The sequence below is a fragment of the Myiozetetes cayanensis genome, unplaced genomic scaffold (assembly GCF_022539395.1).
Source record: "Myiozetetes cayanensis isolate MyiCay16 unplaced genomic scaffold, myiCay2020 scf7, whole genome shotgun sequence".
Lineage (NCBI taxonomy): Eukaryota > Metazoa > Chordata > Aves > Passeriformes > Tyrannidae > Myiozetetes > Myiozetetes cayanensis.
The window spans coordinates 50971128-50998458 of record NW_026087964.1 but is presented as its reverse complement, the minus strand read 5'-3'; the positions used below and the strand labels follow the sequence as shown (position 1 = coordinate 50998458).

Below are 27331 nucleotides of genomic sequence, written 5' to 3'. Positions count from 1 at the left end.
CAATTCCATCAATATTCAACATCACTAATTTGTGTCACTTTCCATTTCCTTGCTCCCATTAACGTGGAGTTAGGAAATTAACACTGACTCCATGGGCAATGATATGTACTAACATGTCTCCTAAGTATTCATATGCTCTCCCAGTAAATTTTAAATCTTCCTTCAGATCTGTAGATGAGAATCAAATCTATACATTAGTGTTAGCAATTCACTATGATACAGCTCTCACAGGCTGACTAGGCTGTGCATTTAAATTGGTGTTGAAATATCTATTATCCCTTAGAATGGCAATGTTGTGTGGTAAACCCAATGCTGCTTATATTGAAATCTGTGACTTCTGCTGCTCTCTTCCCTCAGAGCTTGCTCCAGGTCTTCTGTACAGTCACTAGCAGAGCAGGGAGCTGGTTCCCACTCCTTTCCAGAGCTTTCTTGTTCTCCTTGAACTATGGAAGAACAAATGTAACAAGTTCCAAACCCTTTTTCTCGAGAACAGTAGGTGCTTTTTGTGTTTTACCACGTGTCTGTTTGCCGAGCCAGGTCTGCAATGGCTTGCAATGAATGGCTTGATGTCTGGAAGGGCTGTTCAACCATGGAAGTTAAACTTACCATGAAGACAATACTTTTCTTCAAAAAACATTTTCCATACCCACAAAATGGTGGCCTTGATTGCAATTATAAAGTGTAATAAATGATGTCTTGAACAGAAATAAAAGTTCAATGATAAGTAAATACTTTATTTTGATAGGGAGCACGTGCAATATTTCTATTATTCCATGGGACTTTTTAGTGGATATGCAAACTGCTTAAGTACTTTGGCTCTTGGAAGTGTCCTGAAATTTCAGGATAAAAGGATATTTCCCTCACAGAACTTAACTTTGAAGGATACAGTTCTAAAGCAGTGTGTGTGTCTGTGTGTTTGAAGAACTTGTTGGCCAGTTTTAGATGAGAATTTTTAGGAATTACTAGTTTCTTGAGGTTGTCTGAGAAAAAATTAAATGTGTAGACTATAATAGTTTGTTGAATGCATTACTAGTGTGTTTTAGAAAGAGATTGCCTGGGTTATTATAGGTCATTTCAGTACTGATTGTAGTATTGTCCATGGTGAGAAAATGAAATATTTTTCATATGGGTTTATCCTGAAGTCTTTGGCTATATGATTCTTGGTATTACCAGAGCTTACATTTTCATGAGCCATCTCTGTTGTTTCATGTAAAGCAGATATATTCTGATTAGCAGAAGAATAAAAGCATTACTACATTCTTTCCCCAGCCCCTTTCACCTCCAAAGATGCTCAAATCTTAACTGTCGATATTTAATAGTGATCTTCACAAAAACACAACAGTTTTTTTTCTTCATTGATTTATCAAAAAAGAAAATTGCTCAGGAAGTTATACACATGCCTTTAGTAAAAATAAACTTTAGGTGAAGTCTTTAAAATTATAAAAACAATTGTCTTTGTGGATTTTTTTTTTTAAAAAAGGGGTGGTATTTGTGAGATAATAATGTGTAGGAAACCTGTAGTCATCAAAGCTGCTGTAGAAAAGAATACAGAACATAAGTATTGTTTGATAGGTAATACTTTAGCATTAAGGCTTCTGCATTAAAGTTGCAGAATATAAACTTTTCCCAGAAAACTTTCTTGTGTGTGTTTTTTTTTTTTTCTGTTCCATGAGACAAAATAGCAAATAATACACTACTTTTCAGATACATAAAGATTCTTGAAGACGTATTTGTTCCATAGCATTGTCCAGTCTATCACACATACATCTTTCCATGCTGGCAGGTTCTCAGTTTTTTCTGACAGAAAATACCATATTATGCGCTGTAATGTTGCTACAAAATGCTAATTCGAGTGATATTCCATCAAGACCTCCATTTGTAAGCAACACTTCAAAGTTAGATGCTGCATGTATAATTTAGATATAGTTTTACATATTCAATTGCTTATCCCTGCAAGTTCCAGTTTTGGTCATTGGTGTATGTTAGGAAAAGATAAAATGAACTGAGATGAAATTTAAGTGGGATTCTGGCATATGTTTATTAAACACATACCTTATTACTTTGCTAACCTGGAATAATAAAGAAGTAATGTTTGTAGGAACTCCATTGTACTGGTCAAATAAAAAGAGTAAAAATCTGAGCAGTTATAAGGATGGATGGGAAGTCACTAACTGAAAGAACTGTTTATACCCATAGTAACAGGGGTTTAGCTCCATGTGCAACAGTCTTGTGCATCAGTCTTGTGCATCTGGAGTCCTTGTATGGAGTGAAATGTTTTCTCAGCATGCAGGTGATTATACTTACATTCACCTTATTAAAAGTTTTTATTCTGTTATTTTTGGCAGAATATAGAAAAAAATGGAAGCAATAGAAGTCTCAAATGGTCATCTGTGGACAAGACTTTGGTTGAATTTAATGACTACAGGAAGTATCAGATACAGCTGATTTTTTGTGAAAGAAATCAGTATTGTTTTTTCAGTACTTTTTGCTGGCATTTATAAACCACTGAGGAAAGTGCTAACTGAGGTTGATGTAGTCTTTGTTAACTGTTAATCATTCAGGATTCACATTTTCTAGGTGTTTGATAACCATAATAACAAAATGCTTTCACTCAGGGCTTTTTTATCTTAAAAACTGTGAATTGAAGATCAGTTTTCTGGTGGATTTTTGTTTGCTTGTTTGTTTGTTTGGGGGGGGGGGGTTGTTGGTTGGTTTTTAAATAAATCTTGATATCATATATTCCTTTTACAAAATGTAAAGTCTACTTTTAGAGGCATTTGATCAAATTTGCAGTTGCCAGAGTAACAACATTCTGAGTTCAGTATTTGGCAGGCAAACCAAGGAGGAATTCACTGTCAAGTATTTTGTGTTTAAATATAATTATTATGGATCTTTATTTTCCAGTCTGGGTTGATTTTGTTTCTCTCTGAGTGGTAACTAGTGTCTGCTTGAATGACAGGCTGTAATCATTTGAAAATGCTGTAGATATTAGAGTTATGACTTCCAGCATCTTGTATACGGAAAGTACTTTGCTTTTTCACAGTTTTTAGTTCTCACCATAAAATTATAGTGCTTGTTTGAAATTATGTGGATGGCATATGGTTTGCATAAACTTTTATATGAGTGTTTTAATGATTGTCGTGTTATAATTGTGTTATTAAAGATCAAGCCAAGCATTCAGCACTGACTTTTCCTTTAAAAATCCTCTAAATAATTGTTTACAACATTATAAACCATCTTAGGCTGAGGTTGACTTTTGTTCATTATGAGTTTTTTGGGGTTTTTTCCTGAGTCTGAAGGAAAGATTTTTAAGTTCTGTTGTATTTCAAATTTATGTTGTATCAGGTAATCCCCAGTTTTCAAACGTTAGTACAAAAGACTCTTCTGATTTCAGTGATGTGTCAAACAGTATATAGTTGGAAGTAACAGATTCTGTGCTTGCTTTCAGCCTTCCTTTAGATCTTAATAGTTTTTGTCACAAGGATGTTGGTGTAGTAGTCAGCTTTCGAGCAGCAGGGCTTTCTCAACTGCATGATCCTTTGATGAACTGCAATCATGAATGATTGTAATATGTCAGGGAAGCAGAGTGGTGGTTAAAATTAATTTAGAGAAGTAAAAATGGACATCTGTTATATTAACATGTATTTAAAATTACTGTGAGTTTCTGGATGTTAAAGAGTTTCTCACTGTTGCAGTAATGAGAAAAATAGATTTTTTCCCCCCATTTTTTAGTTGAAGCAAGTTCTAATAGAGAGATTTCATCAAAATAGTAGTAATTTCCTGGTTTCCAATAAGAGAAACCACACTAACCCAAATAGAATGAATCTACAAAATGCTTAATTTAATAAAATAGGGTTTTTATAGCTTCCTGTATTTTCCTTTGCTAGGAAAAAAATTACTAGAGGTTCCAGTGCACCCATGTGGTGGAGCTACACCCATTATGGGCCATGGTTATACTTTAATCTCTTTGCCCATGGTATAGCTTGTTACCAGAAGGCTGCAGTAAGCACAAAGATCTTATTTTTCATTTTGCTGGTGTTGTCTGGGTGTTTTGGCTCTGCAAAAGATTGCTAAAGTAGAAGAGCTACAGAGAACATATCAGAATCAATGAAAATCATCTTTCTAGTTCATATTAGAAGGAACACTGTCTGTAAGAGTTGTCATTGTGTCTTTTGGGTTGCAGCATGTACCTTATGTATCCTATCTTTATAAACCATAACATCTGTAGGTTAAACTCTTCGAAAGAGCAGCTGATCACTGATGAACATGGTAGTGAGCTAGTTACTATGCATGATGTTTTTGCCATATGTCAATATTATATAGCTGAATCTGTTTCTTTCTGGATGGGTAACCTGAAGTTTCAACTTCCATTGCATTAATTTTCACACTTTTTACATCTGATGTATAGCCATATCTTAGTTTTTCTCTCCTTTATTAATCTTCCAAGACATTCCAAAAGGTATAGTTTTTTAATGATTAAGAAAGTGTTGTTCTTTTCTCCTTTTATACATTTCTGTTATTGAGAATAATACAGTGGTTTAGCCACTGTTGGAGGAGATTTTCTTTCAGGAGTGCTTCATAGCTGGAAAATGCTTGAGGGACTTTTTGTTGCTGTTTTTGTTCCAGTTATTCAGCTCTATGTACTGTATCTGTTTGGACAAAATATCTGCTAAAAATGGTGCATTATGACAAAATAGTTAATGTTTTTTTCCAATTCTCACTTTCTCACAAATGGAGAAAGTCCATTACACATAATGAAGGATAAAATACAGGCATAATCGAATAACACATTAGACCAGAAGGCTTTGAATCTTTGTATTCAGCAAAGGCTAGAACTGTTTGTTCATTTAATCTCTATAATAACGCAGCTTTGACTGAATGCTTGAGCTCTTTACAGACCCAAACTTTAATGACAATGTGCTCTGTGTAAAATGTGGGGAAGATTGTAACCATTTGGAACTGTATTTAGCTTAGTAACATGAAATATCAGTTATTCCCTAAGGTATTGTGTAGTTGTAGATCATAAACTTTTAGCTTAAATTAAACATCACAGCTGGTTGCCTTAATTTGATGCATTATAGCACAAATGTTTCAACAGCTTGACTAAAATGAACCATACTGCAAATTCAAAAGAAGAGCGAAGGTCAATGCACATGGTGCCTAGTGATTTGCAAATTTCCTGTATTCAGATATTTTAAATGTATTATGTGGAACTTAGCATAGAGGAATGGAATTTGGCAGGGTAGAACAGATTAGCAAAGGATGTTCAATCAGTTTTGCTTAAAAATAATACAGTATAATAAGGAAGTCAAAATAGTACAATTTCCAATTTTCAGAAGGAAGTTAAAGTTAGAATATCTTCTGGGTAGTCAATACTCTTGGATTCTTTTGTACGTGCTTATATAGAAGTATGTATTTCATAATTCAAAATCCTAATTTCTCATCTGAGTATACCACTAAACTTCATTGCTTTTAAAAAACAGTGTGGCTGCTGCCTCATTCGCATTTAGGGGATTTCTTAGTTAACAGGAGGCATCTAGAGATACCTAATCTGTGTCTGTATTTCTAGTTGACTAAGAGAATGCATCGTTTTGTATTCAAAAAAGCCCTAGAATGCAAAGGAGCTGCCATTGCTCCCTGTCTGTTCAATGTGAGTGTAATGTTAAGAATTCATATCTCGGCAATAGAAAACATTAAATTGAGCTACCACAAAGGAAATGAAGGTAGTCTGGGCACATTGCCAAATATAGTATGTTTAATACTGAGTGCTGTAGTTATCTGTAGAATTTCTTTTCACTATGCACCAAAAGTCCATACAGTTGGTAATTTCTGTGTAACTGCACTGAGTGTACATAGCTCTATGCAAAGCTGAAAAACATGATCCAGCAGTTTTCACTCATCTAAGTAGTAGGTAATTCTAACTTGTATGCGCTTTAGGAATTTGAACTGCTTCATTCCAAAGATAATGACTTACACTGGGAGGAGCGAGCCCTACAGAGTCTTTAGATTGAAGAAATACTGGCAGAAATCTGTTGGTTCAGTTTGCTTCTCTGTGTTGTTTTTCATTTGACTATTACTTTACCTGTGTGAAACAGGTTTGTGCTAGTGACCTTTTTTTACAAGAAAATATTCTTTTACATTTACATAAATTCAGAGTTTTATAAAATCCAGTTAAATTACGCTATGTTAGTCCTTCACCAGACGCCAAAAGTTTTAAACATGCCTTTCTCATCCTATGGTCTTGTGATATAAATTGTCAGTGTTCTTGCATCTATGGTACCTGTATTGCACCCCAGTTCATACAGCAACTCTTTATTACAAAGCAAGGTCTATACAAATACTGTTGCTGATAGGTTTGCTGCAGTTAGCAGCTGGTCTTCTTGGTAGAATACCTTTATGTATGCAGTTAATAAGCAGTGACTGTATCTCCTTAATTACCATCTTTCATGGTTCCCTAAACTTCCAGATACTTATTTTAATAATTTTTTAAAGTTTTTTCCCCATGACATTGGGAAGCTTTTCTACTTTGCTACTTCTATACCTTATTTCTGCATGCCTATTTCTTTGCTCTTTGAAAAGCAAGTATGGGTTTTATTTTTCCCCAGATATGCCATTTTATCTGGAACTCAAGGAAACATTAAAATCATGTGATTAGATGATTAACATTATGTAATAATGGATAGCAGGAATAATTATTGAGAGACTAAATCCCTCTGACTGTAAAGTAAAACCTCTGTTTCCTAAATTGCAAGTGCTTGGTGGTATTAGGAAAATGGTGATTAAATAACTTTGTCGTTTTTGTGAGATTAAATGTAGGGTTTTTTTCTGTTTTACACATGAAACTCCGATGATGATGCAGCAGTTTTGATTGATAATATTTGGATTCACACTGTGATGCTCAAGCTGAAAAATAGTGCCAATTCAGTATTTATAATATATCAACCTTAATTGGCCTCAACCTTTGTAGACTCAAGACTTGTTGCCATAACTTGAATTAATGACCTAAGGCAGTGCTGCTCTAAAACATTTGCAATCTCATTCTTTTCACCATTTTAATCAGAGGGGGCTTAATTGAAAGTTACTGTATAAGAAATATAAGATACATTCTTTACCTTAAGTAAATATTTGATTGACTACTTCAGTTTTCAAATGAAAAGTGATGATATCTGCTAAATATTTATGTAAATAAAAATAAACAAACTGGTGTGTTCACTGGAATTTGTTACACAAAGCACCCGTTCTCCAGTCTCCAGGATCTAATTCATAGTACTTTTTAAAATACTTTTATCCTTCATTTTCTGCAACTTAATTTCTTGTATTCATGTTTATCTTTTGAATACCTCTACTTCTGTGCTAATGCTTCAGCTTTTCATGAAATTTAGTTTTACTTGACAAGTTGGCAGGAGCAATTGTTGCTCATTGGCTTTTGAAAATTTAATTCACTTGGTGAAACTATATTGTGCTGTTAGTATGTAAATGTTAGTTTAGTCAGATGCTATAGTAAGTGAAGTACTTAATTGCTTTTTCTCTGCTCTTTTGGTTTAGGGGCATGAATTCATCATATAGTCATGTTTTGAAGACTAAGTGCTTGTCTTGTATTTTTTTGCTCCCATTAAATTTTGGTTTCTGGGTCCTTACCTTAAAAATTGCATAAGTCTTCAAATGCAATTGGTATTTGAGAGTCTTATGGAATTTAATAGAGATAATTGTGTGTTTCTGGCACTTGAAAAATGTTTTGTTTATGGACTTAATAGCTTAATCCAGAACTGCATTGTAATAAAAACCAAAACAAAAAAACAGCAAAAAAAACCCTATCCCAAAACTGTACAACCATGTTACCTGTTAAAAAAAATGCTTTAGAAGTCTTGGTGGTGGCACGGGTGCTTTGGGAAAATAGTGCTAGATGTCCTAATCAAGAAGAACAGTTTAACTGACACTAATTTGTAAGAAATTAATTTTACGTCTTAAAAACCTTTCTCTGAGGCTGAGCACAGAATTTTGTGCTAATCATAGGGAAATGAGGTTGAATACAGTCTTTTTGTCACTAATAAGGTTAAAATTGTTTTTATTTCAAAGATCAACATTAACATTATGGACTCTTTGAATTGCAAGCAAGTCCATCAATCAGATACATGAATTTCATTTTTATATAATCACTTTACCATGAAGAAAGCCATAGTGTTCATAGAGCCATAGAGCTCTATCCCAAGGACATATGTAAAAGCTATTTCTGAAAGAAGTATCATAAATCAAGGATATCCTATGATCACTCAGCTCTGCCACATGTTTTTAATAAGCTTACTATTGCAGTGGTAAGTAACAAATTCAAACCTGCTCTTTTTGTGCGATACAATTAAGGGAATTATTGTTTATGTGACTAAATTGCAGAAATATAATTACAAAACCTTGAAGGAAAATGAAGGCTGCGAAGTAAAGCACTCCCATGGGGAGTACTGAATTGAAGACTGGCTCCATTTCTGCTCGTGTTCCTGCTGGCAGGGGTAAAATTTCCAGTTACATGAGCCACCTTCTGGCTACCCTCTCACCGCCCCAGCCTCCAAAAGAGGGAGAAATTAATCTTCTGAGGAGTTTATTGCTTTTAATATAGTCATTGTTTGTTATGCAGTTCAGATTTTGTTTCTTCTTTTCCACCAAACAAAAAATGTATTTCCCTGTGAGCTAAGCTTTGGAAATGTCCACCTTTCTGCCTGAAGTTGCTGCTAGAGGATGGAGGCGTTAAAAATCAATTGAAAAGTTATATTTCACATGGAATAATTTTTTGATAACACAAAAAGTACTTAAAAAATAAAATAAAATCCCCCAAAACCCTCAAAAAAACCCCAAAAGCCTTCCAAAACAAAATATCTTTTAAGAAAAACACTAACTGAGAAGGCTGAATTTCACTTGAAACTGTTGCTGGGGGAACTATCCCTTCAGAAACAGCAAATGTTGCCCAGTGCTTTGTAAGGTTGCTACCATTAAGGAACAAATAAGCAGAAAATATTTTATATGGTGGTGTTCACTTAAACGAGCAAACAAAAACCCAAAAGAAAACAAACCCCTGGGATTTAGAAGGCAATAATAAATACTGTAATAATAAAAAATACACCACATAAAAAAAAATTCTGACAACATGCTATTATATAAATGAACTTTTTATTGGTTTATGTATTTATTTACATTCATCTTTGGAACCTGATTGGCTGGAATATTTTGTCTGAACTAATGTCTGACTGTACTTGATTTTCCAAAGGTGCTAAAACATTTTAAGGAATGTGCTTCTAGTAGCACATTGTTTCACATGAAGAAAGTAGTTTCACAGTAGATTGCAAGGTCTAGACAACTAATTTTGTGACATTGTGAATTGTGTAAATAACAGTAGTTCATTCAAGCACGCATCAAAGCAAATGTGTTTTGGAGCCTTTTTTTTCTTCTTCCCCTCTGCCCTTCCTTTTTTTCTTTCTTTTTCTTTTTTTTTTCTTTCTGAGAATATATTGCTAAAAATGTGTGTTAAATTAAATTTAAAATCTTTAGGCCTTTCCTGGAGTAAGGAGATACTTACACTCTACCAGGTATAACTTTAGTAGTTGAGACTGTTGTAATACTGATCTTACAGTCATATAAGATTCTGCAACATTTCTTTGGAGTACTGTAACTAAAGTTTTCATTTTTCTGCCCTGCTTTGGGCATCCACTTGCTTCTGTCATGGAGTTCTCCTTGGGCTGCAGATGGATCTCCACTCTGCCGTGGACCTACATGGGATGTAGGGCCATCTCTGCTCCCCTCCTTCTTCACCAGCTTGGGTCTGTGCACAATATATATATTTGTATTTAGTAGAAGTTTGTAAAAAATTTGCTCTTTTTCTGTCTTGTCTGCTATGAATCATATAGGATCAGCACACAGCACAGGGCTGTGTTTTTTGTTGCCATGATAAGCAAAGTTTCTAGGAATCAGGACACGATTGGTAGAGGACTCCATTTCGCTAAAAGCATTCTTGCCTGTCTCTGATTACAACCCAATATGGTAAATGTGCCAGCTCTGGGGGCAGCACATTAATGAAAAGGGTGGTCTTAGTTTCTCTTCTGAGCACTTGGTAATGCAGGAGTGTGTACTGACTAGCAGCATTGACCGTGTCCTCCACGTTTACCAATCTGACGTCCCAGTAGACTCTGTTTTTTCTATAAAATCTGAGCCTCACAGGCTACTCTGATATGAAGGCAGAGAAGTTCTGGCAGTAAGGAAGGTGTAAGAAAATAGGGTGAAGACTGGCACCATGCTATGCTGCTCTGCCATTAGTGTGACTGGAAAGTCCTGTGTTGTAGATGATTTATTGGAGTCCCAGCTACAGACTTGGCTGTTGGTTGCAGCTTCACTGTTGGTTGCAGTGTAGCTGCCTGGAGCTCAGGCCAGCGGAGGAACAGAAACATCCTGTGTGAGGCAGTGGTTGGAAGGTGAAGCAGAAAGTGAGGGGCATCATCCTGCTGTCTGGAGGGTTGTTGACCTTGAATTAAAAGTTGAGGTGCCTTTTTAGGATATAATATAAAGCAAATGTACTTGGTTTGTAAGTTATTCCGTGATGGAGAAAACAGGTGTTCCCCTTGGTGGGGAAAAAAAAAAGGTAAAGAGAGTGATAAAGGTTCTGTGTGTTTGTATTTTCATGCCTCAGGATGTTCTAATGCCATAAAAGTATCAGTTCAAAGATAACTTCTGCAGTGAAGTGAGTTCCATTTTTGCCCTTCCTGTGACATCTTTACTTCTTCAGAAAGAACTTTGAAAAAGGTGTCAGCCCTGGCACTTTAGCAGCCAGTTGCTGTGAGTGCTCCTGAAACTGAAGTTGTTGCAGTGAAGAGAGACCTTGGATTTGAGGGTCACACGTATCAAAGGCTAAAGTCTAAAGGGAAGAGCAAAGTCTCTCACTGGCAGAGAAAGAACAAAGGTTATTAGGGAGTCTCTGGCAAGAAAAGAAGGGACACGGGAAAGTTACAAGGAAGGAATAGGTCTACAAGGAGATAACATGAGTGGAAAGCAAGGAATGCAAGAGATGGTCATCTCAAATCTAGTGCAGATAAAAAGAGACAAGAGGACAAACTCAGCTAAATAGAACTGAGAATTTCATGTCAGAATTTTAGCTTTGTAGCGTGTGAGTCCAGTTCTTAACTATCCTGATCACTGATCAGGAGGAACTTGTATGGGCAATTTGGCGTTTTTTTTTGTGTTGCCTTTTTTTTCATTTTTTTTCCCCTTTCTTTTTCCTTTTCCCTGTTTTATATCAGTGAAATAAACTGCAGTATAAAGTATCACTTTCTGTAATGCTGTAAGGATTACACAAATTACACCAACCTAAGAAAGCAAAGCTTTAATGGTACCACCAGAGCTTCTGAGAGACCAGCTGTTGGGTTAAAGAATGAAGGACTTCTGAATGAAGTCCTCTTACAACCCCAGGTTTTTATATCCACTGACAAACTAATGATCTCTTCACATTGCCTGTTTCATGTGTTGTGTGTAAGGGTTTTGACTAGGTCCCTGTATGGTGCAGTTTCCTTCTATTTGAGAGTCAAGGTAGTGACTTCTACCAGGAACAGTAAATAAACAAAACAGACAACTAATGGAACATTATAGTCTGAGCAGCAGGTAAAGCTTTGCAGATGAACGAAGCTGAGCTGAATATATGGGATCAAATGTCATGAGAGATCTCTGGATTGCCTCAGGAGAACAAACTAAGACTAGGATAGAAATGAAATGCATTCAGAAGAACAGAAATGAGGAAAATTCATCTGTTTGTAATGTTTGCCATAGTCCCTGTTGTAGAATTGGAGACCTAGGCTGCCAAAAACAGTGAAGTCTTTGACAGGTTGGGTGCAATTTTGGTACTTCAAAAAATAGTTGTTGTCTTTCTTCACTTCTGCTTGTATGCAAATTATGATTGAAAAGCAAATGCTGTCTTTGTAAGTGGTGTTATAAAAGTCAGTGTAAACAGAATAAACTGAACATCTCTTCCTAAAAAATGTTGAGCTTCTCAAACTTTCCGCTCTTTTGATATAGAGTGGTGCTTGTGAATCACAAGTCCATTTTTTGGAGGTATTTCTTGAACAAATAGATAGAAAACCCTGCCAGCTTGAGACAATTGACTTGAGAAATTCTGTGGAACTCAGGAAAAACTCAGCTGTTTTTCCATAGAAGACAAGACACATCTACCATTTCTGATAATATCTGTACTTCAAGATTATGTTTGTTCAAGTAATTCTGTTGTATGTTGCTTTTATATTTCATATTTTACACAATTTTGAAAGAGACATGTGGTGACATTCTGTAAATGAGTTAGATTCAGAGGAAAGAGGCTCTTTGTTACCATGAATGAAATAGCATAGTGATTATCAAATAAGCAACAATCTAAACCACTTTGTTCATATACATATGACTTTGAGAGTTCAGTGATGTTCCAAGTTGTTGGGTTTTGAGTCAGTTTGAGTTTCAAGAAAACAGACAAGAAACCAGGACACAAATGGATTGAACAATTGGATAGGGAAGAAAACCCACAAACCTATGGTCAGATTTAAGTTCTGCAAAACCCATTTAATAAACAGAGTAAAATCAGATTTTTCACCTTATTTGACTTTGTTAAATTATCAGTGAACAAAAATGACTGAGCTTTTTGCACAGCTTACACTTAATGACTTAATGAGTTGATATTTGTGTTACAGTGATCCCTAAATCCAGAGTGATCTTGTTACAGTGGACAGTGCAGGAAGTTGCTGAAGATAACAGAAATCTGAACCAACTAGCAGTAGTATGGTGGAGGCACAGGTTGCTACCCCCAAGGTCTCACAAGTAAATTTTAAATTGCTTTTGCCACTAGCTTTTGGATGCACCTCTAGAGGGTCTTATAGAGTCTTTTTACTTCTGTGCTGATAAAACACCTATGTCTTTACCATGTTTTATAACTTTCATTCAGTTTGAGATTTTGAGAATTGATTGAGGGCTTCCATATGGCTCACAATTAGGCACGAGGAGCTTGTAGGTTAAAATAAGTTCTAGAATCATAGAATATACTGAGTTGAAAGGGACCAATCAGGATTATCGAGTCCAGCTCCTGGCCCTATGCAAGACAGCCCCCAAAATCACACCAGGTACCCGAGAGCATTGTACAAACACTTGAACTCTGTCAGGCTTGGTGCTGTGATCACTTCCCTGAAGAGCCCGTTCTAGGTGGTTGAGCTACAGGTGAAGGTGAAAAACCTTTTCCTGATATGCAACCTAAACCTCCCCTGACTCAGCTTCATGCCATTTCCTTGAGTCTTGTCACTTTCTTTTGGATTAAAAAGGTGTTTGCTGTTGTATCTACACAAAGTGTCTTTTAGTTATTAAGAAACAAGGTAAAACTGGATGAAAAATAGAGGCAGCAAGTTGTTTTGTGCATCGAAACAATATGACTTGGGTTCTTGTGAGTTTGATATTGCAGTATATCAAAAGCAAAGTGTTTTTGGATTATACTTTAGAATATGAAACAAGAAAAAATATACTGGGTATATACTGACAAGGACTTATCCAGCCCTTTGTCTTTTTTCTGCAATAGTGGCTACAAGCAACAGAAAAGCTGGTATGTGAAGGCACGTGATACTTTCTTCAATGCTCTCCCAGTCCATCACTTTGAAACTCAAGGGATCACCTGAAATCCTTGTTACCTGTTTATTCATTATCCCCCAAAGGATCAGTTGTGCAATCCAAGTTGACTGAGTTTGTAGTTTTATACCTCCATCTTCTACTTCAGCCATTCACTGTGTCTTTTTTAACCTGCTTAGTTTGAAAGTGCTTTTGTTTCAAAACTGTCTTTTTTTGGTTTACACTTAAAGATCAGAGGAAGTCCCTGGACTTTGACTAACAGACAGGTTTCATCTCTCTTCCAAATCTTTACAAGATACTAGAGTGTGTAGCATGTGTGGAGAAATGATGCACCCTCCTAGGCAACACTGGCTTATCTAAAAGAAGCAATTACAAACAAATCCTTTTCTGATAGTCGATACACTTTATTTGCTGAGACAGTGCTAGGGCAGAGTTAAACACTTGTAAAAATTTTTTTTAAATTATTTTATTATTTTGTCATAACAACAGTGTACCAACAGGCTAGTTATGAGAAAAGAGGGTTTCTTTGGTAGAGTGAATTATGTTACAGTATAAACTGATTGTTAATGTTTCTCAGGTGCCATAGATTCACCTTCATTTCTTTTTCACTTCCTGTTTTCTGGAGAAAAAAAATAGAATTTATTCCTCTTCTGTCTGAAAAACTCCATAAGAAAGTATCAGGGTATCTCTTCAGACTTGGATAATGTCATTCTCACGGTTTTGTGAATTTATCATAGTTTCAGTCGTAATTTCCCCTCTTTGAATAGTTTTATGTGATAGCTCCTTTATCAAAAGTCATCGTAAGTCATCTTTTTGATTTGATTACAGCAGTAATCTGGGGACCATAGCAACATGTTTTGCTTATGGTGTATGTCAGTGGCAAATAGAGGTCTAGTCACCATTTCCTTAAATGATGAGAAATTGTATTTTTAAAAGGGAAGAAAAAAAAGACAGTTGCCGTAATGCTTCCAGAAATAGTAAGAAACATCTTACTTAAATTATTTGTTCAACAGCTTCTTTGTGCATACACATCGTACCAAAAACCTGAATGTAATGGTTACTTTCCTTGTACAGTATAAGAATTGTTAGCAACTTTTGCAGGTGCTTGAAAAAGTACAACTTTTATACAATGATGAAAATATTTTGTATCCTATTAGTTGCATCAGTTGAAATCAGAACATCATTGCTAAAATGCTTAATGAAGCTCCAGCATCCTGATGATTTGCTGAAGAATTTGTAAGTCACGCAGCTTTCATGAAATCAAACCCCCATCATTGGTAGAGTTTCTGAATTCTTAAAGACATATTTGAAAGGAGAGGAGATTGATATGATTTTCTCATGTTGTGCCAAAATGTTACTGTGTTGTAGTCGGTTAAGTACTGTGAAAAATAAGAAGGCTGGCTTGCATTGCTTTGATATAATAAAAGTGAAAGAAAATTTTGTCTGGTCAAGACTCTTCTGCTTAGACAAGGCAGTACAATGCTGCCAAACATTACTTGTGAGCCTTGGTTAGATGTGCAGTAGTATTTGGAATACCCTGATAATGCATATTAAAGTGTGTTAGTTTTGTCTTATTGAATTGGATATGATGTGCTTTATACTTAATTTTCAATATCTCAATTGAGGTGAGTGGGTAAGAATGGAGGGCATGAGTGGTGAACCTGAATTCACAGTAAAAGCTTTCTACTTTAATAGCTTTCCAATGTCAATTACTGGCAAACCCCATGATGTGGCTTCCCCTGAGAGAAGGTTCGCAAAGAGTAAAAGCGCCTTTTGGTCCTTGCTTAAGCAATTAATTGCAGAGGAAAAAGTCTTTGCAGTATGTGTGATTGCCTGGTGTAGTGACTGAAGCTTTGTCATGAGCAATGAAATCCTAAATCCTACTAAATCCATACTCTGAGTATATCTCCCTAGTCTTTTATTGATACTCTCTGTTTCCCTATAATGCTTCATGCCGTGCTTTCCCATACAGCCCCTACAGGGCTCCTAAGTGTTACCTAGGCTGAAGGCACTATGCAGCTCTCTGCCAGTTGCCTATTTGGCTGGCTTTCAGGTTGAAGCTCATGCTGAAGCCTCTTGCCAACTTGAGGCCCTTCTCATCAGTGCAGATAGCGATTTTCGTGAAACTCACAGAAGCTTTAATTTTCTAACTCTGTTGCTTGGACTAGTTAGTACTGACCACTGTAATAAAAAAATTATTACTGAGGAGCAGATGGACAGACACCATGATCACTTCCAGCATGTGCATGTGAATATGTGAACTTAATGGGTTGCCCATGAGTGTAGGACAAAAGCAAGCCACATAGTTGTCCTGTTCTGGCAGCACTAAACTCAAACTGATGGTTCTGACCAAAATACCTGCCAAAATCTACAGATAAATTATTTAATAACTGGTATAATTTCACAGGGGGAACAACTCAAAGAATGGCAGCTGTGGGATGGGTTGTTTTCAATATTGCTGGGTATGCATACAGTGATACAGGGTCATACATTGTTGATATCAGTGAATGAAACTACAGCCTTATTTATTGCAGAGATTGGTACAGGGATTTGTTGATTTCCATGGTGGCAGCAATTATTTCATTTATGTTACTATTTATTCATTTAAGCAACAAATGATCAAAATCTGCCAGCCTCATGCGCTTGTTGGGACAGTTCGAAAATGATCCTTTTCTTGTGTTTGTGCTACATTCTCCTAATACCACAGTCGTGAATCTTGTTCCTCAGGACAGCAGTCTGTAAAATTATTGTAAACACTTAGCTGTGTGAGGTTTAATTAATGCCAGAAGCCTTCAATAAACATCAGTTGCAATTTGGGATGTGCTGAGTTAATGATTCCTGCACTCTGCCTAATGCACGTGCTGTTAAATCTGTGTGCCAAGTGACTGCTGCTGACATTAATCACATCCCACTGATGTCCCTGCGTGCACAGAGGGAACAGAAACCACAATCCAACAGACATATTTCACAGGCAACACACTTACACATCTTCACTTAGAGGCCTAAAGGGCGTGGTAGCATTTCACATGGTAGGGGAGAGAAACATAACAAACAAAAAATTAATGAATACTTTTGATACTTTTGAAAATTAATAAAATAACTTCCCCAAGTACAACTTTATATTAAATATGTTTCAGAGTCATCTGTTAGTTAATGCTAAAGGATTTTCATAATGCTGTAATTTTATGTTGTATTTGTTTAACCAGAGAGTTTTTCCTTTGATAAATGCTGATATTCACCAAAAAAAAAAAGGAAAGAAATTATGGAAAAATAATCCCAACCCTTCCAAAACAGATGTTTTGGGTAGACTGTGAAATTCTGTTTGTGTACCCATGCAGAACATGTCAGCATTTAAAAACATGTACACCATGAAAGTGATAAATGTGGTAGCTGTGAAGAAGAATAAAGGAAGAGAAAAACCTAAAGTTATAAACTGTGGTTTCTTTCTTTACCAGACTTGATAGGTCTGTGTTCATTTACATGTTAGCTCTTTGTGGTCACCACAACTCTTAACAGCTGAATCATGAGCATACCAGCTAGAGGTGACATTGTGGAAGTGTATTTTATTGAAAGCAGAAGCGCATAAGGAGTAATCTGTCTAATCCATTTTGTCCTACTCTAGGTTCTCAGAGTTTATTCTTGCTAGACTATGTGAAAAGTGCTACTCCCATGAGACAAATACTTGAATTAAATATGTTTATATCCTTGTTTAAGGGGCAGGATAGAGATTTTCAAACTTGCAGTAGTTTCTGAAATACTTGAAAGTTAGTTTGCAAGGAATTTAATTAGAGACTTTATGTCTCATCTCCATTTTCAGCTAGTAAACATGAGAAAAGCAGAACTTAAATGGGGTAAATCCTGTTTATTCTTGATGACCAAGTACTTTACATCTTATGGGTCAACACTTGGTTTGTACAAAAACAGTAACCAGATTCGTATCTTAAGGGGGGCTATTAAATACTGTTCAGTTAAGTAAATGAGAAAATGAGAGCTGTAATTGAAGAGAATTTCACTGTTTTATGTGTGATGTCCATTTAGATAAAAATGCTAAAGCACTGTGAATCAATGGTGTGCAAGTTGGATATTTGAACGTAAATGTGTAGTAATTTAGTACTGTACCAAATGCTCGTCACTGTTGTGGACTCTGAAAAGGTAACTGAGCCCAGAAATTTCTATCTTAAGTGAATGTGTTGAAATTTAATGGTGTGAGGAAGAGTGCTTTTCCAGAATATGAGATTTAGGCTATGGATTTATGCAGCACTGCATAACTCAGGTGACTTCACACATGACCTTAACAAATAAAACACATATTTTCTATTTTTCTTCATTTCTGACGATCAAGTCAATAGTGCTAAGGTGGTTCTTGTTTTTTTCTGTCGTAAGGCTTAGTGTCCCAGTATCACAATTTCTGAGTTATCAGAACTGAGATAATACTGACTCCTAGTCAGTATATATGGGTTGAGAGAGATACAATTTTGTGTTAGATGAGCTACTGTAAGACTTAACTAATATCTGCTTGGATGTCTGGATGCAACCATGACATAAATTAAAACTAACAGCAATGCTGATTAAAAGTTCAAAACTACTTGTAGAGATAACTTCTACATGAATTACTATGCTTGTTATGACAGCCTTGTGAAGGGTCATGACTGCACTACTGCTTGTTTTTTCTTTCCTTTCAAGGACCACTTTTCTCAAGTTGTGGTTTTTGTTTTTGTTCTTCAGGTGTTAAGATTGTCATCACTTGTTATGACCATATTATTCACAGAGTGTGACCCTATGCAATTTTTATTGTATTGCATTATTCAAAGCCTACATGCCTATATCAGGGCCATATGTGAACGTGTGATCCTTGATTTTTTAAAAATTTATTTTTGTTTTAGAGATATGATTACTAGAAAAAGTTCTTTTATACTTCTAGTGACGTGTTTACTTACCCTTATGTCTAAAAGTAGCCATGAGAAATGTAATCAGTAAGGAAATGACTACTTGTTATTTATCTTTACTAAATGAGTGAATGATAAAAATAAACAGTAACCAGGTGTTGCTTTAAAATATAAATTATAAATTGTAACACCTCCTGAAAAATCTAATCTTTTCTGTTGTTGTAATAGATAAAACAGGAAATACTTAATCAAAATTTGTTGTTAAAAAATTCTCCTGATCCAAGGAACTCAATGTATGTTTTTTTTCACGTATCATAAACAGATATCTGCCACTATTTAATGCTGTATTTTAAAACATCTTCTCAAGATACTTTAAATGCTTTTATTTTTTAAAAATAAATTCAAAAACTCAGGTATATTTGCAAAATCCTTATCCTGAAATTCTGGGGTCATCACGTGTCCCTATAAAAATTTGTTTAATTTTGCATTGCATACACAAATGGTAATGGTAGTATTTATGATACAACATGGTCCAGTCACATAAATGAGTCAGAAGATACAATTTTTAAGACTCTTTTCTTGTTTCTGACATTTGTGAGCTCAGTGGACTAGGAGATTCATTTTTGTGTGTGTTTTCTGTTTCTGATTAGATAGACTGTGCTCTCAAAGCTTGGAATTGTCTTGTATTGGTAAGGTCATACAGCACTTAGAAAAACAGAAGAGTTTTTTACCTTGAGGGGCTTGGGTATGGAAAATTTAAGAAAATAATTGAGATTATAAAGATTTCAAAACTTCAAAAAAATAGTAATAACCCTCTCTGGTAGGATCTAGTAAAACTTTTCAGTACTGTTAGTAAGATTAGCTGGCACATCTACAGCAGGACTTGTAACTCTGTCTGAGATTTGAAACATTACTAAATATTGTTGATCTTCAAAGAGCTATTGCGAAGTGATGGTATTTTTAGAAACTGTGGGTTTTTTCATTAAATGCATTTTGACTTGGCAATAACTAATTATTTAAGTATTGCAAACTACTTGGAGACAGGCTTTTTTTAGCCTTTCTTGATTCACACCTACATATTGTGTTCTAATAGAAATCAAAACAGGAGATATGCTGTCTTTCATTCCAGATGCCGTGCTTGCCTATGCATAGAACTTTGCCTTGTGTTTTACAAAAAATTGTAATGTAACAAGTGAAAAACTATTTTGGTTTGTGTTAGTCCTATGTAAAAACTATGAAATGTTCACTTGTGCCATGTTGGTTTGATGTCTGTTGTTTACATTGATTTAACAAAACTATAACCCTCAATGAAACCTGTATTTGTGCATATTTGGGTGCATTCCCACCAAGTTTTCCCTTGTTTTTCCTGATCTGCGGGCTAGTCTCCTTGGGGCTGATCATACCCATTTACCACTGTGATTCCAGAGTAATGCCTTAAAATGTGTTGTGGCTCTTGAGTACCTTAGTTCTCAGTACATTTATGTGTTGAGTGTTGAACCAAGCTGTAGCTGTTTTCTCATCCTGCACTGAAGAGACAGCTTGGCTTTTTGCTGGGCTTCACAAAGCATTTTCAAGTGTGATGTGATTCAGCTGTACTGCAGCTGATCACTAGAACTGTGCTGTTATGTTTTCTTCCCAAACTGAGATTCAAACCAATAGGGACTCAATTCCTATGGAAATAGCTGTCATAAAGTCAATTCTGTAGCTCATTGTAGTCTGTAAATTGGGTAAAATAGATGGTGAAAAGCAGGATTTTTTCTGTTTGTTATCCCCTTGCTCTCACTGCCTAACTGCTGCTGTTGATTAAGTTTAATCCCAAAGCACATCAAAATTAAAAGGCTTTGCATTTTTATAAGTCTTCTGAAGAACAGCTTTTCCCCCTGGTTCTGTGGTGAACATAAGTTGCTATTCACAGTGGGGTAAATGCCTGAAGCAAGGGAAAAAATGGCTTGTAAATTGTAAATCTGACCACAGCGTTTATGACAGTTGTAGGCTGTTTTGGATATATGCTGAGAGAAAATGTTAAAAAAAACACTTTTGTCTTTACACAGTTGTACAATAATCTGTATAGACTATAGGAGGGGTTGAGTCTTTTGGGTATTAAGAGATTTGAAGGCTAAAAGTTAACTTACAAGATTATTCTTTTTAATTCTGAGTAAAGGTGAAATAGCTAGAAGGTGAATAGGAAAAAAACCACAACAAACCACCCTTAAATATGCTATCAGCTAGACAAAATAAATTCCCTAGGTGTGAAAGCCACAGCTGTACTGACCAGTAGACTTCTGTTCCCTCCAAAGCAGCTGGAACAGCAAATTTTGCTCTCTGATTTAGTATGACCATTCAAGGTGATTTTCAGGCATTTTCTTTTTGGAATTTGCAGTTAAACAGAGCACCACAAGTGGTCACCATGCTGTCACAGGTAAAGGAAATGTGTGAGAGATAATCACAAAAAACAACTTCGACCTATTCACAATCAAAGCTATGAAAATTGTTTCAATACTCTTCTGTTTGGAGAAGGAACATTTTAGAAAGCCAGTCTCATGTTTCAAGATGATTAACCTATATCGATTCCCTAAAAATAAAATCTAGTACTAACTGACTTGACTTCTTTTCTGCTATCTGTCTTTCAGTGATGAAGACTAAGGCCTTTCCTCACTTACTATTTTATCTTATATTTCACTTTTCTACTTTAATATTTTTACTTGGATGTTACCAGCTGATGTCTGTTACCTTCCTATTTCAGCACCTTTTGGTGATTTATTACAAGCATAGTAATAAAATAGTAAGTATTCAAACAACTGCACTCTTGTAGTAGAGATAGTTTGAGATATAAACTACATATGAACTTATTCCAATGCGAAGAAATAGATAGGAACATGATTTTTATTGGTCATGGTCTAATGCTTTTCACTAAGGCTGTTGAAATACTAGAGTCAGTAATCTCAATAATTTAAGCAGCTGCAAATGGTTGAGAAAATGTCCTTCCACATAGTTTTTATCTCTTTCTAATCCCAACGCATTCACACTCTCATACATGCACATGTGCACTGTGAGAGGGAGGGGTGCAATGAATGTTGCTGGCAATGTTGCTGTTAAAATTGCCAACAGCTCTTCTTGTCTTTTCACCAGTTAGGATGAACCCAGGGAGTAAATATTTTTTATGCTCTTATCCGGGTCACCTGAAATGTACTTTCATTCTATTTATTTTAATAAGAAAGAATAACAACACACAGAATGGTAAGAAAAGATGTTCGTTTATGCTCTATCTTTAAAAGTCCTAAAAATAATTTTAAAATAAATTATTTGGTCCCTTCTTGGTCTTTAGAGAGGCAAAGGTACCTATTTTGTTTATGCTGTAAAGAAAAAGGATAAGGAAGAATCTACTTGCAATCTATTTACTACATAACATCTTACAAAGAAGCTGACTCAGATACACACAGAGAAAGGGCTGAAAGCAGGAGGATGACAACTGAACCTTCTGTGATTTTATGAAATCTCTCAAAATAAAAATTGTGGCATTAAGGAATCACCTTGTACTGTGTTTTGACTTTCTCAAAATCCTTACTTTGTAACACAGACTTACAAAAAAGCTTTTGTGAGCTTTTTCCTGGTTGTGGAGAAGATAATAGGGTGCAGCATTTAAAGTTAGTGGTATGAAGACTGGGTCACATGTGGGAAAAGTCACTAATTATTCAAGTTCATCAGGAAGCTCCTGGAAGAAGGCAACTTTGGTGTTTTAAAATGGCAAGAAAGTCTCAAGGAAGTTTAGGGCCTTCAAAAATCTTGAAAAATTGCTTTAAAATGTTACTTTATAATAGTAACTGTCTCTAGGAATAATGATGTGAGGGCAGTAGAAGGCTACTGTGGAAATATATGTCCAGGCAACTTCTTTGTTATGAATTAATATTAACATGTGCTACATGGCTTGTAAAGATTTTTCATTTTCTCTTTTGCTGTAATTAAGAAAAAGGAAGAGGTTTTTAATTCCAAATGTATGTTTTTAGTATCTGGGCACCTGAAAATTTTCAGACTTTCCCATTTGTATTAGTTAGCTTCTAAAAAGTAAGTAGAAAGTATTACCACATAATATGGAGTCAGAATTTGGATGTATTAAAAATGGATCTCACTACACATTTGTAGTGAAATGAGCAGCTCAGGGAAAGAGGTGGATTTTTTTATTCCATCCTTTCTAGATTTCCCAGTTAATTGGTTGCCTTAATGGATGTTTTCACTTCCTCTGGTTTTTTTTCCCCATTTCTTCAAAACATATATTTGTGACTCCTCAGAGAAAGAATGCAAATGGTAAATCTAATCAGATACACAGTTTCATCCTAGTATTGGTCCAATCATAGTGTTACTTGAACATCCAGTGTCTGTGAGTATCTGTGTTTGTAACTAGAAAATTCATGGAGCTTCTGAGCAGTAAAATGTGATTAAATAATAGAGTAAATATATAATAATATCTGTTTTTTAAATATGTAAAAATATTGTGGGCACTGCACTAGTAAATTCAAACCTCAAGAAGATGAAGCTTTTCTGTCAGAAGTAAGATTGCCTTTTCTATGAATTCAGTTTTCACTCTAATTGCATCAGCAAATTGGGGTACAAGTGTCTTATACAAGTGAAGAGATCAGTCTTAATTCTGTTCCCCCCCCACCCCTTGTTTGAAAGGTTCAAATACTGGAGATAAGGGTTACTTAGGTGTTGACATCTTCCTATTGTTTACGTAATGTAGTAATGTGCATATCTTGCCTTGAAACAAATAGCAGGAGAACTTGAGAATAAATTACCTTGAAATTCAATTTAAACAAGTTCTGTTTTGTTGTAATACATACCTGTCTGGAACATAAATCAGTACAGTAGAGGACTTTACATATTTACAGTTGTTTCATCATATGCTTTCTCCTGGAACCTAAAATCGTATATGTACAGGCATAATGGTGTCAAAACAGCCACATATCTTTGCTCAAGCCTGTCCCAGAGATTCCATACCACACTTGCAAAAATGATTGAGGTACAGAGGGACAAGGGTGGGAAAAGCAGAAACCAATACAATACCTAAGAAGCATTTAGGCTTTGCTAACACATTTGCATCAGGGGAGGAGGAAGTCATCTCAGCGTTGTGACCTGTGGTGGAGTTTGCATATTTTTTAATGTTTCTTAAAAGAAAAGCAAAAAGTTCTGTTGGCAGGGTGCTGGTGTTCTCAAGGGTTCCTGCAGCTACTCAAGTGCTTTGTATCTGTATTTTCTGTGCTCTGTATCTGTATCATGGTTCAACGACATCCTTCTTGTGGGCCCAGCTGTACTTCACAGTCGGACTGTCTGAGTCCACCCTCTGTTTAAGAGAAAGATAAATTTATAAAAGGATATAACAGTAAGGAAATCAACCTCACAGTGAAAATAGTGCCATAATAAATCTATTTCTTAACAGCTGTCCATGCATGACTTGTGAATTTCTCTGGATATTTGTAGCTGTAAAGCCCAGTGAGGAAAAACATGACTCACCTATGCAATGTTATTTTGTTTTACAGGAAAAGGCTCAGTGCTTTCAGAAGGCTCTTGCTTCCCAAGCAGATAAATCCACGCAGACAGAACTTGTATGCCATGATGTAAGTAGCTGTATCAAACAGTATTTTTTTATCATCTTTGTGGGTGTTCAGACTTCTGTCAGCTGGTTTGCCTCTGCTGCTGTTGTGTCCATGCATTGATTTGGTGATACTAAAATATCTTCGGAAACATGAAGAGATAATTACTACTACCTGCCATCACACCAATACCCTGCTAATTTCAGACTTTACAAAGAGCTGAGGAATAGCACGAATCAATGTGGAGGGTATGTATTAGTGGATTGTAATTTTTTTTTTCAGTATTCATTTACACAGTTACTGACATTTTAATTAGGTTATTATGTTTATCATCATATGCTGTCCCAACAAGTTTTGAGTTTTGCAAGATAATGGAGTAAGTACAGTTTTGCCAAGTGATGTTAAAATTCTGTTTCCTGAAGAGCGTCTGCCAGAATTTCTCCTAGAATGTGAATTCATAGTATGTAACCTCATGCAAGAAGGTAGTCAAGAAAGATTCCTTAATTGTAGAAATATTTTTCTCCCAGTTTTTCTAACTACAAGTATTTTGTCTGTGGGATGTTACTTGAATATGTGCAAGAGATTCAGTTGTTTACATGAGCCCCTTGAATAATCTTTGATTAAGAATGCCACTATGTGGAATATTTTGCAGAGTTCTGTGCTGTGATTTTAGCAGTCTAACAGTAATTCTTACCAAAGACTGTTCTGCAAAATAAGGCTATGGTTGTGCATTGGTACATATCAACATGCCAATTCAAGTTTATGAAGAAGATGGTGGAATTAAAGCAGGTTTTGAAACCTTCCTTTTGTATGTTTTGTATCAGTGGAGCATTAGAGTTTTGTCTTCTGAGTCTTTGGATAGTTTTCTGAAAATAAAAACATAAAAATTTCGTGTTCTAATCTGAAAAGTTTTTGACCCAAAGTACACTTCAGTGGTTTTTTTCCCCGATTCTTTTAAGCTGATTAAAGCCAGGAGTACTAACATTTCTTTTTAAATGGAATACATTGAACAAAAACCTTGGTATAATTATTCTTCTTATGTGTGTTGCTAAACAATTATGGTTTGTTGGATTTTTTTTTTTCTTTTGAGTATTTTCTTATTTAGGGCAGATAAATCAGTACTTTACTCAGGGTCCCTATCTGCACTGATTTCGTGTTTTTGGTTATGCTCTACTGTGTCTGTGAAATAATGTCTGGTGTGTATATATTACTGGTGAAAATTACATAATATTCAAAAATAATTAAAAACGTTTTCATATGTTGCAATAATAATATATCCATTTCTTCTGTGACTAATTATCCTGAACATCTGCTTTCTCATATCTTTGATGGTAAAGTCTTCCATTAAAAATGTCAACAAGCAACATGTAAGGTTTTGGGGGGTGGGGGGTGTTTATTTGGTTTTGTTTTGCTTTGTTTTTTTAACAGGTATGACTTCTGCATTTGGTTGGTCTCTCCCAAATCAAATATGCAGTACTCATGCTGGAGAGATTCATTCTGTTAGCAGATTATATCTTTTTTCCCTTTTTCCCAGTCTGTGTTCCCTTGGAGTTTGACGGAGGAGGTGTTCTATCAGTAAAATAAAAAATAAAATTAGAACTCCCTCTCCCAAACAGGTACAGGCTTCTGGCTGGGATCTGAGTATTAAACATAATAATAACAACGATAAGTCAAATGAATCCTTTTCTTTAGCAGCATTTTCTTCAGTATTAGCAGAATGCATGTTTCAAACTTCCCTGGTTAAAATGTCTCTACCTTGTCATGGTTGCAATAATATATTGTTTTATATAGGGTGTTGCAAGAACAAAAGGAAATGTGGAATATTTTTCTATGGAACAACACCTCACCTCTGTTTATATCTGGTACAGAGTACTTGTGCAAATTCCATTTCAGGGAATTAATATACAGGAATAAGACAAGCCTGCTGCATCACCATGAAGGGAACTGGGTAAAGAAGGATGTGCAAATAAATAGAATAAACACTCTTTGTAATATTGTTAAAACTTTTTGCTCTTGTTTTTTGGATTACACAGCTTTTCTTCAGAGGATAGCGATTAATGATCAGTTCAACTGTGTTTCTGTGGAAACTAAGTGGCAATTACATTTGTAGTCTTTGCTTTTGTATGAGATTTTAAAGATAAAATTGTAACTGTGGCAAGTAGTATCTGTTCATCATTTGATTCAGGATGTCAGTAAATGTGTAGAACTACAAGAATATTGTGCTATTATGAAATTAGATTCAATAGAAAAACATAAAACAGATCAGAGAATACAAGATATATTTTTCACCCCATTAGTCACACATTCCAAGAAGAGTATACATTGAATACTTAAGATCTAGTTTAAGAGGTAAGCAGAAAATTTAAGTTCATTTCATCATTGTTACAGAGTTGCTGCTTTAATAATAAAAAAAAACCCCAAACAAAATATAAAACAACAAAACCCATCCAAACAAACAAACAAAAAATAACCCTAATGTTTTTTATTTTTCCTTAATTCAATTTTAGAAGTGAATAGTAGTTAGGAATTTGCAGGGCACTATTTCATAAATGTTGTACAAATGTTGATTTACGCTTCATAGTGTAATATATCAGAAATGCTTAAGATAGTGCCATTGTGAATGGCTTGTTTTATATTCTCTTATATTCTTTTGCTTCAGTGTATAGTCTTAAAAGTTGCCTATTTTGCAGTGCAAAAAACTGAGACAGTTTAGCCCCAAAGTAAAGTAATGCTTAGGTTTCTTTTTTACTTCTGTACAATGTCTCCAGTAGTTAAGAGACTGTTCTTTAGCCTTGGAATTCATTTAGATGTGTCATTAAAAGTAAATGGAAGTTCTGACTTTGACTTAGATGAGGAATTAATCCTTTTGTCCATAGGGTGTACAGTAATGAAATAAAGCTGGAGGCTAGTCTATATTTAGGAAGGAATGGGTGAAGAAAAGAAGAAATGAAGTGTTTCAAAGGGAAGACATGTTCTTGTTTCTGTGGAGCTACTCTGATGAAGCTTAAACAGTATTGAGTGAATGTTTGGGTGTTTGAGAGGTTACCAAAATGAAATTTAATATATCGTATTTTATTTTAGCAGCTATAACATAATTACTATCAGATTCTGGATATCAAGATGATCAGTAAAGTTTGGGTCATGCAATTTCTTACAGTACCTTTAAATTGCTGGATAATACTTCTGATAGATTCCTCTGGTTTTTTCCCATACAGCACACTGAGATTTTTCAGCTGAAAT

At 35.3% G+C, this 27331-nt stretch overlaps 1 protein-coding gene across 3 annotated transcripts in view; it reads left to right on the top strand.

Moving 5' to 3' along the window:
- CCSER1 (coiled-coil serine rich protein 1) overlaps positions 1-27331 on the top strand; it is a 650601-nt gene that overhangs the window by 374830 nt on the left and 248440 nt on the right. For all 3 annotated transcript variants that reach the window (XM_050338710.1, XM_050338711.1, XM_050338713.1), the window contains exon 9: positions 24038-24115. In XM_050338710.1, the coding sequence (XP_050194667.1) occupies positions 24038-24115 (78 nt within the window). The remainder of the gene's footprint in view (positions 1-24037; positions 24116-27331) is intronic.